Source organism: Tribolium castaneum, chromosome 8 (assembly GCF_031307605.1).
Source record: "Tribolium castaneum strain GA2 chromosome 8, icTriCast1.1, whole genome shotgun sequence".
In the NCBI taxonomy this organism is placed as follows: domain Eukaryota; kingdom Metazoa; phylum Arthropoda; class Insecta; order Coleoptera; family Tenebrionidae; genus Tribolium; species Tribolium castaneum.
Window position 1 is genome coordinate 12,998,041 of NC_087401.1, and position 18,736 is coordinate 13,016,776.

The 18,736-nt window shown below is 32.9% G+C and overlaps 2 protein-coding genes across 2 annotated transcripts; both read right to left on the minus strand.

The window, feature by feature from the left end:
• Nucleotides 1-11: 11 nt before the first annotated feature.
• LOC663231 (lysine-specific demethylase 4A) lies at nt 12-9,717 on the minus strand. The gene is made up of 6 exons (XM_969288.5): nt 9,350-9,717; nt 9,197-9,296; nt 8,453-9,152; nt 5,276-5,615; nt 3,338-5,222; nt 12-473 (listed from the first exon to the last, which is right to left on the minus strand). The coding sequence occupies exons 1-6, from the start codon at nt 9,379-9,381 to the stop codon at nt 378-380; spliced, it is 3,153 nt and encodes a 1,050-aa protein (XP_974381.2). The 5' UTR covers nt 9,382-9,717; the 3' UTR covers nt 12-377.
• A 1,058-nt stretch (nt 9,718-10,775) lies between these two features.
• Nucleotides 10,776-18,214, minus strand: Rad23. The gene is made up of 5 exons (XM_969264.5): nt 17,971-18,214; nt 17,843-17,921; nt 17,658-17,796; nt 12,885-13,405; nt 10,776-11,239 (listed from the first exon to the last, which is right to left on the minus strand). Exons 1-5 carry the CDS (start codon nt 18,034-18,036, stop codon nt 11,040-11,042), a joined length of 1,005 nt encoding a protein of 334 aa, XP_974357.1. The 5' UTR covers nt 18,037-18,214; the 3' UTR covers nt 10,776-11,039.
• Nucleotides 18,215-18,736: the final 522 nt, after the last annotated feature.

The following is an 18,736-nucleotide window of genomic DNA, read 5'->3' on the forward strand; positions in this document are numbered from 1 at the left end:
TTATGGATGTATTACAATAAACGTGAAGAAATTTTATTCAACACTTCTTGCAACTACTCCTTTACAATGTTTCGAAAAAATCTAGAGAATATAGAATTCTGTATGTACACGTACTCGTTAAATAAATACAAATGTTTGTATCACACTTAAACTTAAACCTTACGTACATAATTAAATCAAACAATCACAATGCAATCAAAGAAAGAAAGAAAAAAAAAGTCCAAAATACTCGAAATAATGATGCCTCAACGCAAAAATTCAGTCTTTACAACAAATTATAAACAACCTATCGTTGTGTACAAAATGCTCGCATTCATGCATTTTATTACACACACTTTTTATTTATCAAACTGTTGCCTCTCCATTTCATTCCTAACCTATTTCAAACTTGCGATTTTCTTCGATATCGATTCAGACGCTGCAACAATTGAGTCCCTGTGCAATTCCAAACGAGACTCATCTTCAAACATAACCTGGAACAAATTTTCAGTCAGTTTGTGTCAGCAAGTCCACTACGCACATTTACATATTTTTTTTGTTATTATTTTGTAGAGGATAATTGTTTTATAGCACGAGCCCAGCGAGTGCTGCATGGATTGTGAATCAAGTTAATAACCCAAAAAAATCAAAAACATTGGACTTATTAGGGTTCTGTAATAGTTATTAATAATACGAGACCGAAAACACAAGTTCGTTATGCAACGAGCGTATGCGAGTTGCTATGCGTGTCTTAAAATAGTGTTTATAATCTAGGATTCAAATATTAAAAATACCCAGAGCACTCTTTAAAACTAAATAATAAAGCTTTAATATTTAAAAATTTAATAATAATAATAAATTATTTGTGGCAGTAAACAGTTACGATATAATTAGTTACAACAAGAAGAAACATAAGATAACAAAATTAATATTTTCTACAAGTTGTTTCTGCCACAAATTGGACCAAAAGGCAGCAAAGCTGATCAAGGTTTTGGCCCAGAGAATAAATGAGAAATAACAAAAAATAAAAATAAACAATGTAAAACATAAAAATAGAAAAATCATTTTGTAAGAAACATTTTGTATTTATGTTTAAAATTGCTGATTTTAGAATCTTTTAATGTCAGAGGAACTTCATTGTAGAATAAGAATCTTGTCTGGTCAGTAGATATAATAAAAATAATAATAAATAAAACTTGTTTGTTGTAAAAATACGCATATTTTCTTCACCAAAATTCACTGCTATCAGTGTTGCGTTGCATTTTTTTAAAAGACATTCTTTGACAAATAAAAACGACCACTCTAAGTACCTGAGCTTATACTTTCCTTTAAATAAAAATTAAACCAACTTTGCTTTGAATTACGAGATTGTAAGGTTTACAACTCCTAGGGAGAAACATTTAGGTAAATAATACACTTATAAAACCATCTTAAAAGTAAAAGGTTCTGTATAGAACTTATTTTGTTTTATCTAAATACTTAAAGTCAATTTTTAGAAAGCTCTGATAAAATTTAATTCGTTGCTAAAAGTTAACAACGCGAATGAACCAACCAGTTAATCACGCGTTTAATTGCGGATTAAATTAATGACGCTTCTATAAACCGGTCCTTAGTAATGTAAATATGTTTCTTAAATTATTTATCAACACACTGATCGAAATTTAAGTAAAAAGTAACAAATGAAAATTTGGTGGATGCGCCGGTTTTTTTTTTAAACTTACCTAAAACTTATTGTTATTGACTTTTATTGGGTGTTAATATTCTTATAATAATTTAAATAGAACATATAAGTATTATCCACTCAACAGTCGCATATTGCTGATGTTTGACTTTGAATTAAAAAATATCCACTTTAACATTAAAGAAATGGTGAAATTTTTGTTTGTTTTTGTTTTGCAATAAAACCTAGTATTACGAATCAAAAAATCTGCTAGAATGCTAGAATCAATTTAAAGAAATTTTAACCCAGTTTTTTTATGTCTAGAATTTAATACCATGAGATCGAAAATATTCTGTATCAGGATAATTTCGATACCATAGTATAAATTTGTATAATTTCCATATTTATGAAGAGCTTAAAATGTTACAAGTTTCTTAATAAAGAGTAAAAAACTGCTAACTTTAAATTCATAAAAACAAGCTGTTGTATTTTTGAGTTATAAAATTAAGAAAGTAATAATGAAATAGTAATTATTAAGAGTGTAAAAAAAAACAATTTCTCAAGGAAAAGTACTGCTGGATACAAGTCATATCTAAGAAAAACTTTCAAATAAAATTGATGTGCACTTTGTAAAAAAAATCAAACAGTTCATTTGAATAACAAATAAAAATATTTTAAAGAGTCATTTTTTGTCATTTTGAGAAATTTGAAATTAACAGTGTATTGTACGAGTTTGTAAATGGTTTAATGAAATAAAATTTACAAAAAGAGTCAGAGGTTAAAACATGTTTTTTTAGTAAACAAGTGTTTGAAGAATAAATAATAATTAACATAAACTTAGCGGCGATGATTGAAGTAATTTGTTTAAGTAGATACTGTAATAAATCACTAATAACTAATAATAATCCATTCTAATAATCACACAAAAATCAGCGTTTGCGATTTTTTTTGCTTTATTTCTTTCTGTATGCCTTCGAATTTTTTCAGATTTTTTCGACAATTTCTTATAAATAATAAATATAAATTAATGAGAAATATTTATATTAATAAAATACTATTTTATTTAAAAAAATAAAAACATTAACTAATGAAAATTTTTATGATTTCTAGAACAAGCGATGCTTGCAAAATGTTTTGTACAAAAAATATGTAAAAAATAAGTGTTCTACAAACGACTTCTTATTAAAGATATCGACTCTTGCATAACCAGAAATATAATTTCTTTATTTGTCAATGCTTTTGAAGATACGTTCCATGAATAAGTAGATGTGGTTTATAATTATAAACCTAGAGTTTTCAAAGATATGAAATTAGGATTTTCTTGTTTTTTAAAGTTGTAACGTTCTCATTTTTTGATATCAAACGGTTTTATAACGTGAGATTTCTGAATTTTATTTATTTTATTTAGGGCTAACAGTTCATTAAACATTCATAAAAGATATAGGAGTGCAATAGCAATAGCATGTTAATTTTAACCAGATACAGCCAAAGAATCGAATTTTCGACTTTGAGGTCTCATAACTTTTTTATTTTTGCGAATATAAAAAAATTAAAAGTACCATTAGTTTTACAATTATTAAGACTATTAATGGTATTAATTTCAAAAAAAAAAAAATGGTAACTTGTAGATGTAAAGAGCCATCTTAAAAATTAGGACACTCGCCTACGGCTCGTGACTTGCACCAAAAAACCACTCACCGTAAATATGCTACTGTTGTTTTTTCCTAAAAACTCAGCCACACAAATCGTGCCATCTTTCCACCTGACTCTCAACTTCTGTCCTACGATTGGTACTTTCTTCAGATCCCAACCAACCAAATCCGCCAATTCAACGTCTTTGCAAAAACTTTGATCAAGCGGGAAGTAAACACAAAAATAAGTCACTATTTTTATATCAACAATCTTCGCCTTGTAAAAGCGCCCGTTCAAATGTTTGGCCCAAACAAACTCATTTAATTTAACAGGAAACCGTTCACTGGTCTCATCATTCGGTGGTGGCTCATCCAACGACAATGCACTAACATTAGCTAGTGGTAACCCAGCCTTGAGATAATTCTGCACATCGTTGGTGAAATTATTTAAAACATCGACTAATTTAACTTTCGCTTCGAGCGGCGTCAGTTTGGCAATTTTCTCTAAAAGTTTGCAATTGTACGAGTGGAAATCGGTCATTGTGTTGTTGTTATTCCTCTTCTCGAGTGAGTTGTTTTTCGGCGGTCGTCCACGCCGTCGCATCGTCAACATCTTCTTCAAAGCGACGATTTTATCATTGTAGAACTTCGTCCCGTTCTCCACGCCCAACACGCGCTGTGTCAACTGTTTCAATTGCTCCAAATTGAGCTTTTTATTTTGCGGCACCACGTTAATACTGTTTGACGAGTTCTCCACCTGTTCATCACATTCGCTGCACGAACACGACTCGCACGAACAATCGGAGCCCGAATCCGAATCGGGCGTTTTCGGCGTCGCCTTCTCCAATAGCACGATCGGGTTGTTTGTCATTGGGTAAAAGCGGTCGTTGTTTAGGTACGTGGTGGTCGTGCAATGATTGACGGTGTAGTACTTGTGATTGCTCCAAATGAGATTGGGTTTACGTTGGTAGTAGGTTGGAGGCACTGGATTCGGGTTGACTTGCACGGTTGGCGCCTCCTCGACTGGGACCGGCTCCAGCTTGGGCATTTGTTCGCTGCGTTCGATAAGCACCGGCTCGGGTTCGCTTAAATTCGGCATCGAACCGCCGGCTAGATCAGGTACGGGTTTGTCGGTTTTGGCCGTTAGGAAATTGAGGAACGCGTCTTCGTAGAGGGATTTGCGTTCGGGTGGTTTCGTTTCGGGCGGTGGGGGAACCACCGGTCGTGATTCCAACACGGTGATCGTTCCTTTCGACGTATGGATGGTTTGCACCTTCGGCTCCATTCGGAACTGGTCGGTCGGGTCTTTCACCTTGCGGTAGGCTTTGAGTTCGCTCAAGAGGCTGGGTTTCACCGGTGGTTTTTCCTCTTGTTGCATGATTGTTTGTTCATGTTCTTCGTGTGCTTTGCGGATGATGTCGTCGATTTCTTTCTTGACTTCGCTGTTTGCAGTGTCAGGGCTGGTCTGTGTTGCGGTTTTTTGGTGGTGTTTGCACTTCTTATGCTTGTGTTTGTGTTTTTTGTGGTGGAGGAGTTTGTTGGTTTCTTGCGCCACGAGTGACTTGACGAGTTCGGATGTGTCAACAGGTGCGACAATTTGACCGCAGACTTTCTTACTTTGGCTGTTACACGGGGCGTAAATGCCGGTCAGTTCGTTCGATTCGGGTTCTTCTTCGCCGTCTTTGGTGCGTTTTTTCGGTGGGCGACCGCGCGGACGCGGTTCCTTTGGTTTGCGTTTTTTCGCTAGGAATTTTCGACGATTAGTGACACGATAACCGGCATCACAGATTGACGCATCTTCGGCTTCGATTTCGCCAGCTTTCAGCCAAATATCTTCCAAAACTTCCAATTGTTGTTCATCGGGGGGGAACTCCCCGTTAACGTAACCCATATCGTCCTCTTCCATCAGTTGGAGCTGTAGTTCAGCCGGGAAATCAACCATTGAATAATCCCTAGAATTTCGTTTTAAAGAAACAACACAAAAATAAAATTACACAAGACTTACTGAGAATAATTCATCATCCTGCCGGCTTTTTTGGCCTTTTTCAATTGGCCTTCGATCAGTCCTGCCGGCAAAGAATCATTATTTTTATTACAGAGGATGTCTTGTGGGAGGGGTAAAGGTGCGGCAACTTGTTTGTTTGGTTCTTCCGGATGGGGGCCGATGTCTTCGCCTTTTAGCCACATTTCGTAACGATCGGCTTGGAAGCGCTTGACGAAAGTGTCCATTGAAATTTTTACCATGTCTTTACTGCAAGTGCATTGGGAGGCTCTTTTGCCATATTCGATCCAACGTTCGCAGGCAAAGTTTGTCGATTCGGCACAGTTAAAACCATGGTTGAAACCTTCAACAAATTAAATAAAATTAAAAAAAATAATAATAAAAATATTGTGACTTTTTTTATTTTCTTTTATCTTTTTTTTTCCACAATACTGTAAATTGAAAATTGCTACACGTTTTGGTCAACTTTTGTCTAATAAAACAAGAAAACATCGCTAACTTATGCCAAATATTGGCTTATTAAATGTCAAGTTTGTATTTTGGTTACGGGTAAATTATGGTGGATGCGCCGGGAAAGTGAGTTCGATTCCAATTATTTAAAAAAATAGTATTAATTAATTGTAGGTTTTTTCTTAATCAAATAAATACCTTTCAGGGAGCAAAAAAAGTTAACCAAAAAATTTAGTTAATTAGTTTATTATTTACTATTAAATCACTCAGAAATTTGATAAAATCACGCAAATAAATGTAAAATCTCTTGCTTTTGACTTTCTTGCTCAAAAATAACCCAGATCGCTTGAAATTATTCGATTTAAGATTTAAGGCCAGAAAGCGACAGTTAAAAAAATGTAAGTAGAAAAAATTCAAATCAAATCAATTCCCCAGTTAAATAAATGAAAAATTTTTGTTCTCACTTAATTGAGACTTTTTAGTCGTCATTCAATTAATGATTTTAACAAAACATTTTTGTGTTAAAGATAAATTCATATAATACGTTCCCAGTTTTTTTTCACAAAAATTTTCAGAGACAAACAAAACTTTAACTTGGTAGTTTCGACTAAAAAATTTTTTTGACTTTTCTTAATTTACTTGAGGTAATATTTCGACAGTAATTCAAACAAAAACTAACTTTTTTTCAACGTTCCATTAAAAAAATTAATCATATCTTGGTAAAAAGTTTGAAGTCAATTACTTAAGACACTGTAATGTCAGTAAGAAATAACAGTCGCACTTTTTATTTATTTACTTTTTTATAAAAACTGTTGCTTTCCCAGATCTCTCTGAACAATGTACATAATAATAGTTATTTATTCGACGAGTTCGAGTGTAAATCCGACGCTTTAATTCACAAGCAGTTTTTTGATCCATGAGATGAATTAAATGAAAGGATATACAAGGAGACGAGTTGAATACAACATTTTATTCTTCAACTTAAGACGCAACAATACTTTAAATTAAATTTATCTCTAATTCTGTGATTATTAGTTTTTAAGTAAAAAATACTTTCATTGTAGAAAACCATGCACACAAAAATTATTTATTTTACTTTCTGTTTCTATTTATGTATTTATTTGTTTCGTATCAAAAAATCGATTAAAGTAAGAGAATTTCTGACTCCAAAAAAAAGAGTAATTCAGTCTCAATTTGATAATATTTTATCTTGTGCTGACAAAATCTAGCAAAATTAGTTTCTTCGTTGCACAAAAATAATAATAATGTTAATAATTAATTGAAATTGTCTGAAGTAAGGTAATTTCCTTAAAATTCGCAAATTTTCGGTTTGTTTTAAAATCGAAATAAATTAAAATAAATATTCATTTTAAGCAACTTGTGAAGTCTTCAAATCGATTGTTTGTGATTATTACTATTATTTTCATATTTTCTATTTACTGTCTTCACTGTTTCGACAAAACGAAAAAAATTCGAACAATTCTTCTTTGAATTACTCCATTATTTCTGGAATGGCTGGCTGTTTACCGGTTTATATATTTAGAAAAAAAATTCTCCAGTTAAAACTTTAGTTTCGAGACAATAGAGAGTATTTATTAATCATTGAACTTATTGTACTAATGATTTATCAAAACATTTTTGTGCTAAAGAATTCATGAATAATACAACATTCCAGGTTTCTTTCACAGAAAATTTTCAAAGGCAAAAACAAGAGCAAACAAAATTTTAATTTTGTAATTTCCATAAAAAAATATATTGCCAATAAATATATTCACAATTACTGATCGGTCATGAACATCCTGTTAAATTTTATGACTGAATCATACTTCTGATTAATTTTTGTTCCCTCATTAAGCAATGTTTTATTATGCATAAGCGAGATATAAGTTTGAAAATAATTAATAATTAAAAAAAAATGTGCTTTAACAGAAAATGTCTTGTGATTTAAAATACACCAAATTTATTGGGTCCAACACTTTATTAGAGGAGAAAGGAGGAGACAGAAGTCACTGAAATCTTCAGAGTCGTCTTTAGATGCTGCATTTTCGTCTTCATCTCAAACATTGAAAACTGAATTACATTTTTGTTCAGTAACAGTTACAGTTTTCTTTTTGGTTTTTTGCTTATATCTCGAAAACAGTTACTCCTATCAATTTTTATCTTTCTACCAAAATTAAAGCTGATAAAATTTCCTACAAAATAGTTATTTGCATTTTTCTTGTAAGACTAACCATAAGCGAGTTATAGGGTTGGATATAAATAATCTTTAAAAAAAATTTGCTTTAAAATAAAATGTTTGAAAAACTGAAATTGAACTAAATAAATTGGGTCTAACACTATTAGAGGAGAAAGGAGGAGACATGAATTTTATGAGACAAACAATAATAAAGTAAAATCTGAAAACAACAGCAAATTTTCGTCAAAATAACAATATAACTTCACATTAGTAGTTAGCTTCTTAAAAACTCGACTCTTATCATTACAAGTATGTGATAATAGGTTAGTGTCATAAACAAAATCGACAAAAATCAAACAAGAACTTTATATTTAAATGTCACAGTTTCCGGTAGTTTTGCGCATTTTGACCTTCGAAAGTAATGTTTTAATGCCTCGTACTTGTAACAGTTTCAACAAATTTTGAACCATACAATTGCATATTAACTTAAACTATTTTATAGCTTTGCCCATTGTTTCGCCAAATTGTTCAAACATTACGCCACACTTACTCACCGGCATGATATCCGTACGGAAAAGTGATCATAATCTCGCCCGCCTCTTGCGTAATCTTATTATACGGAATCGAGTACTGTTTCAAGATTTGGGGCGAAATCAGCGTCATCTTATGCCGTAAAAACGCCTGACACGTCTTGTAACTGCTCGGGAAAAAACCATTAGCTAGACGCTCCAATCGTCGTCCATGTTCCGGCGGAATAGAATACCAAGTTTTCGGGGCCCCAAAGTGTAGATAATTGATTGAGTACAAGTCCATATCTTCCGTGTGCCATGCAAATGTTGTTTTCCACATCCCGAAATATAAATAGGCCGTATTGACGCCTTCTATCGAAATCCCATAATCCTCATTAACGTAGTCAAGGATTGTCCCCAGACGGTTGATATTCCACTCGTTGACCGTATCATCGGTGAGACTCCCCGAGACATCGGCCCCGTAAATGGGGGCCACGTACGTGATATTCTTCCAGTATTTGCGCTCCAAGTCCTCGTAGTCGAAGTGTCTCGGCGTGGCATAGCGTTCCGAGTTGGCCAACTCGCAGTATTGCTGGACGGTCATTGATTTTTTCTGGATGTTGATTTGCTGGTAAAGCCCCTGTTTTCCGGTAACCACCTGGCAAATGGGGGCCGGAATCGTGACGTCGAGCGTGTCAATGGCATACCCCGACTTGCGGGGGACCCACTCGGGGGGCGGAATCACCTAAAGGCAAAGTGAGGTTATGTCACCACACACCTTCAACTCACTTTCGCCAAGCCGGCCTTGTGCGCCCCCTTGGACTCCATGTGCTGGATATACTGACTGAAGTCCTTAAACTCGTCCCAAGTGGGCCGAAAGACCATAATCCTGAAAAACGACGACAAAATCGTCCGGGTTTTTTTCCCTTGCTGGGGACTTACTTGGGACAGCGTTGTTGCGAGTCTGTGGCCATTTTTTCGCCTTAATTCACACGAAAATCATCACTTTTTGCCGAATTTGTGATTTGTTGACGGCGTGAGGAAATGTCAAGCCGCCATCATTGACACAGTGGACTGCACGTATGCGAAAAAACGGCCGTTTGGCGAAAAAAACGCGCAATTTTCGACTAGAGACCAAAAGGGCGAAGCGTGTGATTGGGGTTTGGGGCAGTTTTAGTGATTTTTGGCATTTTTTCGCGACTTTTTCACGGGAAAAAAACACACGGATGAGACACAACACTACCGAGGTGGCGCATGCGCACGAGGGGAAGGGTCACGTTGCGGGGGAGCGAGAGGGAGTGATGGGCAATGAGTGAGTTGGAGAGAGACGGCCGATGGTGCTGTAACACAGGATTAAATCACCCCCAAAACAATAAATTATGGAATTATGAGTTTGTTTGGAGGCTTTTTTTAGAATCCCTTGTGTTTTTCTGGCAAAATTAAATTATATTATAAAATTGATTAACTTTTTGACAGTGACAAATATTTTTTTCCGGCGAAATTTTCGTTAACGCTAAATTATTTGCTTTATTAAAGTGCGGTTCATTTGAAAATTATTAAAACCTTTTACACGCATTTGGATATTGTTTGTAAATATTGACAAAAAACCGAAATAGTTACAACGCATACTACGGAGGACTATAGGTTAGGAGACGAATCGCAAGATTTTCTGAACCCGAAAGAATAGTACAGCAGCGTAACAAAGAGGGCGCTCGAGCGTTAAACTGTCTCGACGCCAATTATTTTAAATTCAACCAATTCACTAGTAAATTGGAAAAAAGGGGTTAGAACCATCCTCACCTTTAATTCATTAAAATACTTGAGAAAACAAGTTTTTATCAAATAACTCAGAATGTGTTAAAATTTCCGTAGGGTTGTTGTAAGAAAAATCGTTCATTTTCTGTTTCCCCATCGAATGGTATATAAATTTACAGGGGTTACCATTTAAAATAAGCAAAATAAAAGGGTAATTTTTTTATCAATTTTCGGTACTATGTGGAAAACCGATTTCTTTGGTTTTTATTTCTTTAACAGTAATCCCTAAACCAATTTAAAAATAATTTTAGAAATAAATAAATAAAAATAAATAAATTTAAAAATAATAGCTTGTCATTAACAAATATATTATTATGGCGTCATACTTTTTTGGATACTTAGTAAATTTTTCTAAAATGCGTCCTAGAGTATAAATAATGTCTACAATATATCAAAGGCCCATCTTTACTAATAACTGAGCTACAGAAGACGGGAGCTGAGCTGGGCCACCCTGTATAAATTAGTTCAATAATTTTTTAAAATTCATTGCTCTGAAAACCTAAGACGGTTCGTTTAAACGTCGCTAAACCCGACGAAAAATGGAAAAACTACAAAACATTGCACTGTTTTTTTTATTAATTATCGTACTTCTAATTATTACATGAGATAAGCTTGTAAAAAATGCGAATCAGAATAAATAAATCAATTCCATTACTGCCAAGTATATTACAAAATAATCCAAAAAAACTTGTTTTTTTATACCAACAGCCTATTTACAAGCGAAATACGTACAATAAACACATCGTTTATTTAGAAAGTACAATTTTTAAAAATAATGACAAAATTAGGCGAAACATAACTTGAAAAAAAAAGCGTGTTAGTCATCGAAATTCTGCGACAGGAGAAAATTCGCCGCAAGATTTTCATTTTTTTCACACGCGAAGTACGCCTGGACTACTAGATGTTCGGGAAAACCCAAAGCCTTCAATCTCTCAATAGCGTCTTTGTCTTGTGGGGTGAACTGAATCGTCGTTCCCTGGGGCGGAGTACCACCGCCTCCTTGCGCGACAACGGGGGCTAAAACCGTCGTTAGCTTTCAAATACATGTATACAGGGTTCTCCGAAACTAAGAGGTTTAGAGAAAATCGAGTCCATTTTTTGAGAAAATAATTTTGGTCAAAACCGCATTTCGCTATCGTTTTTTGTTTTCGACTTATAAACAAAAGTTGGCATTTTAGCGAAATTTAAAAAAATCATATCTTTCTTATTATAAAAGATACACTTTTGAAACAAAAATATTTTAACTATTCGTTTAGCTGAAATAACGTAAATTTTAATTTTTTAAATGGGGATCATAGCCGGCTGTGATATTTTTGAAAAGCTTATTTTTTTCTGATTTGACATGCCTATTTGTGTAATACATTAATTTTAAATATTTAAGAAAAAAAAATAAAACATTCGCTTTTTCTTTATGGTAGGCCATGAAAAAAATTTTTGGATTTTTAATTAAAACTATGAAAATTGTATTACCCAACAAGTATTTATAATTTAATGATTTTTTAAACCCTAATTAATTCAAAAACAGCATAATAAATTTTCATTAGATCAAATTTTTGCAATTTTGCAAATTATTTGTTTTTATATTCAAAATGGCAAGCTCACGTTGTCATTCTATTTTCCAATTTTAAACAAGAAATGTCGGAAGAAGAAAAATCTTATTAATTGTATGATTGCGTATCAATAAAATTTTATTTTACAAAAAAATGTTAATCCAAACACCAAAATCAAATTCCATCTGCGTTAAAAAATACACAATCAAGTCACCTCCATTGCACTTCATTAAATCATAAAAAAGTGTCATCAAGTGGTAGTGACACATCGTTTGCAATTTTCTGCACATTTTTTATGTAATTAAAATCTGCGACGCTCGTATATTTGTTCAATTGAAAATAACTTTAACATAGCTTATTTTTATAATTTCACATTTTTTATTTTAATAACCGTTCACAAAATTTCTAGATTATTCACACCTTTTATGTGAAATAATTTTTCCATGGCCAACTACTTTCAAATATTTTAAATATATTTTTTATCAAAAATATACAAAAATATCAAACTATATTTATACTGTTTTTAGTTCAGAAAAAATAAGCTTTTCGAAAATGTCATAGCCAACTATGATGCTCATTTAAAAAATAAAACTTTGTTATTACAGCTAAACGAATGATTAAAAAAAATTGCTGACAACATTATTAAATTCTTTGTAAAAAGTGCCTGTATAACGTCTTTGTTTCAAAAGTGTATCATTTCTAATAAGGAAGATATAATTTTTTTAAGATTTCACTAAAATGTCAACTTCTGTTTATAAGTTGAAAACAAAAAACGATAGCGGGATGAGGTTTTGACCAAAATTATTTTTTCAAAAAACTCTAAACCTCTTAATTTCGGAGATCCAAAGTGTGGCACCCTGTACAGGGTGTAAGGGTGTATACAAAACAGCGCATATAATACCACATTCTTTCAAATAACTCGTGGCTGACGCCACGCATCTTTGCTTCAAGACTGGTCTTATAAAACTTATTTTTTAATATACTACTAAAAACCAGGGTTTAAAAATTTAATGAAATTGCCAACCTAATAAAAAAATGTCAGTATCAACCGGCCCCTGCACCGAAGACCTTATCCGCCAATGAGTATACACCCTGTAGAAAAAATGTCCCACCTGGGGGCGCATTGCCCGTGGCGGCGGGGGCTGCCCCCGCCGACGGTTCGTTGAGCAGTCTGACGAAAGATTCCTGATTTTGTGAAATCAAATTCAAGAGTGCGGGATTCGTCTGTCCCAATTGTTGCAAAACGGCGTTCAAAAGCTGCGGATTTTGTTGGACAACCTGTTTCATTTGCTGGAACTGCGGTTGGCTGCGCAGGAAGGCAAGGGGGTCACTGGCGTCGGATTGCCGTTCGTCGATGCCCGACATGCTGGGGGCCGCCTCCTGGTCCTCGCCCATGGCCGGGATGCCGTTGATGAGGTACTCCACTGCCCGGTCGGGGTTGTTGTAGCTGGCGCGCAGGGCTTGCTCCACTTGGTCGCGGGGGTAGCCCATGTCGACGATGTTCTGGACCATGTTTTCGTACTCCTCGCCCATGAGGAGGGCCGATTCCGCTTCGCTGCTCAGATTAGAGGCCGGGGCCACGGGGGCTGGGGCTGCGGGGGCCGCCGGGGCGGGGGCTGCCGCAGGTGTCGCGCTATTACAACAAATTTAAAGAATAAAATCAAGACAAAAAATAATCATAAGATTCATAGCAAACTCTTATGGATTAGGTACAGTCAACCAAAATGAAAATGGGGAGTCCGTAACCAGCGTCGACATGAAAAAGAGTTGAATACAACATTTTATTCGTCAAATTAAACTCAACCAGGCTTAAAATTGCTCTAAATCTGTTAAAAATAATATGACTTTTCGTATTGAGAAATGCCAACAGTTGGCACAACTTACTTACATATAAGTAATATATAATACTAAGTAATATACTTAGTATTATGAATAAATAAGTAAGATTTTTCTTTAGCCCTAAGCCTTTGACTAAAAACTATCATTCACACGAAACGATTTAAAAAGCGTAAGAATCTGCAATAAATGAAAATCGAGAGGCTGCAGGCAAAAAAATATAAAAAAAATATTTTCGTCATTTGAAATAACTCTGAAAACTATTGGTCTTAGCCCCGTATGTTTGGTACCACTAGAAAGTACGTTTAATTTTGCAACAATTAAAATAAAACTCATCTTGTTGTGACTAGTAATTATCGAGAAAATTGCAGATTTTGCTAAAAATCTGCCCATAACATAGAAAATATCCACAAATTTGCACTTTTCTCTACACAACTCTACAGCTCGTTCGTGTTTTAAACAATTCTGGAGTTATATGTTCATTTAATATTATACACCGTTCACGATTGTTTTAAATTCGGACTATCTATGAAAATCTGACATTTTATTTGGCAGTACTGTGAGTTGTCATAAGAAATTTATTTTGGGTTATAATTGATGACAACCAAGGACTGTTGTCAGTTTGCTTCGTTTTTTAAATAAATAATTGAATACGTTTTTATTGCTATTCTACTCATTATCATTAGGTAAAAAAGTCGGGTCTGTCTTTTTTGCATCCTTCAAAGCATTTTTTGATACGCACTTTCTTATCAACAGAAATTATTTTCGACATTATAAATTAATAAGCAGTAGAACTGACAACACAGCGAATTTTTGACAAGACAACGTCATAAAGACAGTACCTGAGGCCAACCTAACAAAAATATATCTACGCCTGCTGAGAATTTAAAACAATCGTGAACCGATTGGAGAAAAGTCGTAAAGTTTGACAGTGTCAAAGAATAAAATAATAATAAAAAAATGAAAGTGAAAAAAAATCACAAACTTTTTTGTGGGAGTAGGTACAGTCACCCAAAATGAAAATGACGCGTGCATAAACTAATTTAGAGAAGTACGACATTTCGTTAAGATTCATTGAAATAAATGTATTTTTTTTGTTGGAAATGGTTGATTAGGACAAAAGACAAATAAAACAAATGTCATCGCCACGTTTCGACACTTTAAGAAATGATTAAAAAAAATTTGTTTGAAAATTTCCACTCGGTTTAATTCATTTTTAAATCACATAGTCATTTATTTTATAAGATTTGGCAAAAAACGTCGATAAACCTAGAAAAAGTTCATTTTTGTGCAAATTCAAAAAATTGTTTTTGTTAAAAAAATAAAAATAAATTCATATCTTTTCCAACCTCTTAGCTGAAAAATCACGAAATTAAATCGAAAACTTAATTTAGCTTATGATTAAACTCGATATATATAAACGAAAAACTTTTGACAAAGAAATGACAAAAGTGTGCCACATTTTTTGTTCGCAATTGTACATTTTTTTTTAAATTTTGGTCAAAATGTTTATAAAACTCAACTTTTATGCAAGATTTCGCCAGAAATTACCAAAAAACGCCAACTCAAGTCCAACACTACATACTCATAATTTTTGTTTTTTTTTCAGTGTTTAGCCCATTTTTTCTAGCTTAATTATTTCGACAAATCTCGTTAAGAGTAGGTGTATTATCACTAAAACAGGTCGAAAATTATATTATTTTTGTCTTTTACGAGAGTTTAAGCACATTTTTTTAAGGACAAAACAAAACTTTTTCGATTAATTTCGCTTTAAATCACAAAATTTGATTCAAATTGATGCTATTTTAGCTTATTTCATACGATTTAGTGCATCTGAACTTCATTTTACAAAATCATAGTAAAGTTTTATTTGATTGTATCACTAGAATTAGCTCGTTATTACGCAAAATTTCTTCAAAAATAAGCCCAAAAACTAAAATTTTGTAAAAAAAATGTTATTTTTATATTTTTCGAGCAAATAAGCATGTGTTTGAATTTATATTCTTTATATTTATATCTATAATGAGAAAACAACTCTCAAAATTAAAAAAAAAAACACCGAAATTTCACAAAGTTACACCGAAAAGTAAATAAATTCTACGATTTTCGAATTTTTAAATACATTCCTAAAACAAAAACAAAGTTCTTTCTTAAAAAAAATGCTGAAAGTAAATTAAAAATCAGATAATTTCAACCACAGATTAATTTATTGCGCAAGAACTTTTTCAACAATCAATTTTAAAGAAAAATAATGTTATTTACGTCTTTCTTGAACGTTTAAGTACGTTTTAGAGGTAAAATCACAGTTTTTTTTCGGAGACTTCGCTACAAAAGTACGAAAAATCACTAATTTAGATTCAAAATAATCTTATTTGTGCCATTTTGAGCACATTTTTCATTCAAAAATGCAGTTATTTTGCAAAATTTCATTAATAACACACCGAAAAGTGACCAAATGGGTGTTATTTTAACCTTCCCCAAGTCTGGTTGAGGTAAAAACTAGATTTTTTTTAAATTCACCTAAAACTGAATGAAAAATCGTATCTTTTTCCAAGTCAAGATTAATTTATTTTACAAGAACTTGCCAAAACACACCTAAAAATCACAAAATAAATAAAAACAGGTGTTAGTTTCTCTCGATTTAGCTCATTTTTGAGCTAAATTTCGTTAAACAAATCGAAAATCATGTTCTGCTTCTGGGTTAAAATTTTAGGTTTAAAAACTCGAATTTTTAAATACATTCCTAAAACAAAAACAAAGTTCTTTCTTAAAAAAAAATGCTGAAAGTAGATTAAAAATCAGATAATTTCAACCACAGATTAATTTATTGCGCAAGAACTTTTTCAACAATCAATTTTAAAGAAAAATAATGTTATTTACGTCTTTCTTGAACGTTTAAGTACGTTTTAGAGGTAAAATCTCAGTTTTTTTTTTCGGAGACTTCGCTACAAAAGTACGAAAAATCACTAATTTAGATTCAAAATAATCTTATTTGTGCCATTTTGAGCACATTTTTCATTCAAAAATGCAGTTATTTTGCAAAATTTTATTAATAACACACCGAAAAGTGACCAAATGGGTGTTATTTTAACCTTCCCCAAGTCTGGTTGAGGTAAAAACTAGATTTTTTTTAAATTCACCTAAAACTGAATGAAAAATCGTATCTTTTTCCAAGTCAAGATAATTTATTTTACAAGAACTTGCCAAAACACACCTAAAAATCACAAAATAAATAAAAACAGGTGTTAGTTCCTCTCGATTTAGCTCATTTTTGAGCTAAATTTCGTTAAACAAATCGAAAATCATCTTCTGCTTTTGGGTTAAAATTTTAGGTTTAAAAACTCAATTGCTAAAGCAAACCGAAAATTAATGTTTGGTAAATTTTTCAACAAAAAACGAAAATACTCGTATTTTTTTTTTTAAACCAAACCGAAGAATCAACAAAATTTGACGAAAATTAAACGTAATTTTTGCGATTTTCACTCGAAAAATTTCGTCCATTCAATTCTGTAAAATGCACTGTTTTCAAGCATTAACCACGCAGTGTTTAAAAAAAAGATTTTCCAAAAATATTTGCGTCAATTTCTGCGAAAGAATAATTTTCTTCCACAGAAGAAATGTTTTTTGAGTAAGATCTTAATGGTTTTACGCCTAGGGCATTATTACAGTAAAAAGTTCAATATGTATTTATGAATAATATGCATTGTGGCTAAAATTAACATTTAAATTTAAATTCCTTTTTATACACTTTATTGTTTATCAATTTAACAAGAATTTACGAAGCTTTAAATTCTTTAAATTGGCGTTATTTCGCTAGTTGTCGTAGTTTTTGTGAGACACATTTGATAAAAAAAATGTAGTATTTCAAAAGCTGGCAAAAATTTAGGCCAGAATCATTAATATTAAAAGTTGCGTCCAAAAATGCAATAAAACAGAGGTTTTTCTATTAAAAAAAGTTTGAATTCTAACTCATTTCTAAAACACCGCTCCTTTGATTGATTTTATGACAAAGTTTTAACATCTAAAGGCCCCTCAAAGGGGGCACAAACCTGGGTTGAGTGGCGGAGTTGTCGCCACTGTTGGCCACTTCGGTGGTGCCAGAGTCGGGTTTTGAGACCATAATTACGATAAATTTGTCCTCGTCGATGTTGTATTCCGATAGTGGTGCCTCATCTTTTAGGATTTTGCCTAAAAAGGAGGCTGTTTACGAGGGATTTGGTGCCGGTGTGCTCACCTCTGTAGATTAGTCTCTGGTAGTCCCATCGGTAATCTTTGCCCTTTTCGGCTTCGATTTGTTGTTTTAAGTCTTTGACCTGGAAAGGAATTTGATTAAAAGGAATTTTCGGGGGGGAAAATGCCTACCGTTTTAGACGGCTCAATGTGAATAATGAAATTTTTTTGATAGAGATTTCGCACTGTTATCTTCATCCTCGGCCGGATTTTTTACACCGATAGGTCCAAATTCACTAAATTCGCAATTATCACTGCTGTGGTGTAAACACTTTACGGTATTTTTGGCTAAATTATTTGCCTCAATGATGTAGCAGAACTGCTACTTTTGACGGCCATATTACGTTGGTTTGAAACCACAAACCCGACAACACCAAAGTTACTAGAATCATTTTTCAAAAAAAAAAGGATCAAAAAACCAGTCTGCAATAAAACTCATTAACTAATCAATTAACGGCCAACAGATAAGTTCCTTATGCAATGGAATTATCCCAGTTTTTTTAATTTGAGAGGCTCTTAAACTCAATGATGGTTGCGGCACCTGTGCTCAGTTGGTAAACTAAATCCACCATATTGGAACAACCGCGTATTTGAATATTTAAATAGTTTAAACAAGTGTTATAAGTCTTGGAACAGATTTAAGATTAAACTTTTTCCATTCACCAGTAAAGGTCCTACCTTTCTATACATTTTTAATTTTTTTCAAAAACAAAGCAGAATCGATAATTTAAAAATTTAAAATGTCCCTTAAAAAAAACATAAGTCTGTGTTTTGCAAAAAATAATTATTTTTCAATTATATAAAGATCAATAATAAACTTTTCCAACTCGCTGGGACATCCTGTACAAAACATCTAAAATTAATATCTTTTTATAAAATTTTGATTTTACTACAAATA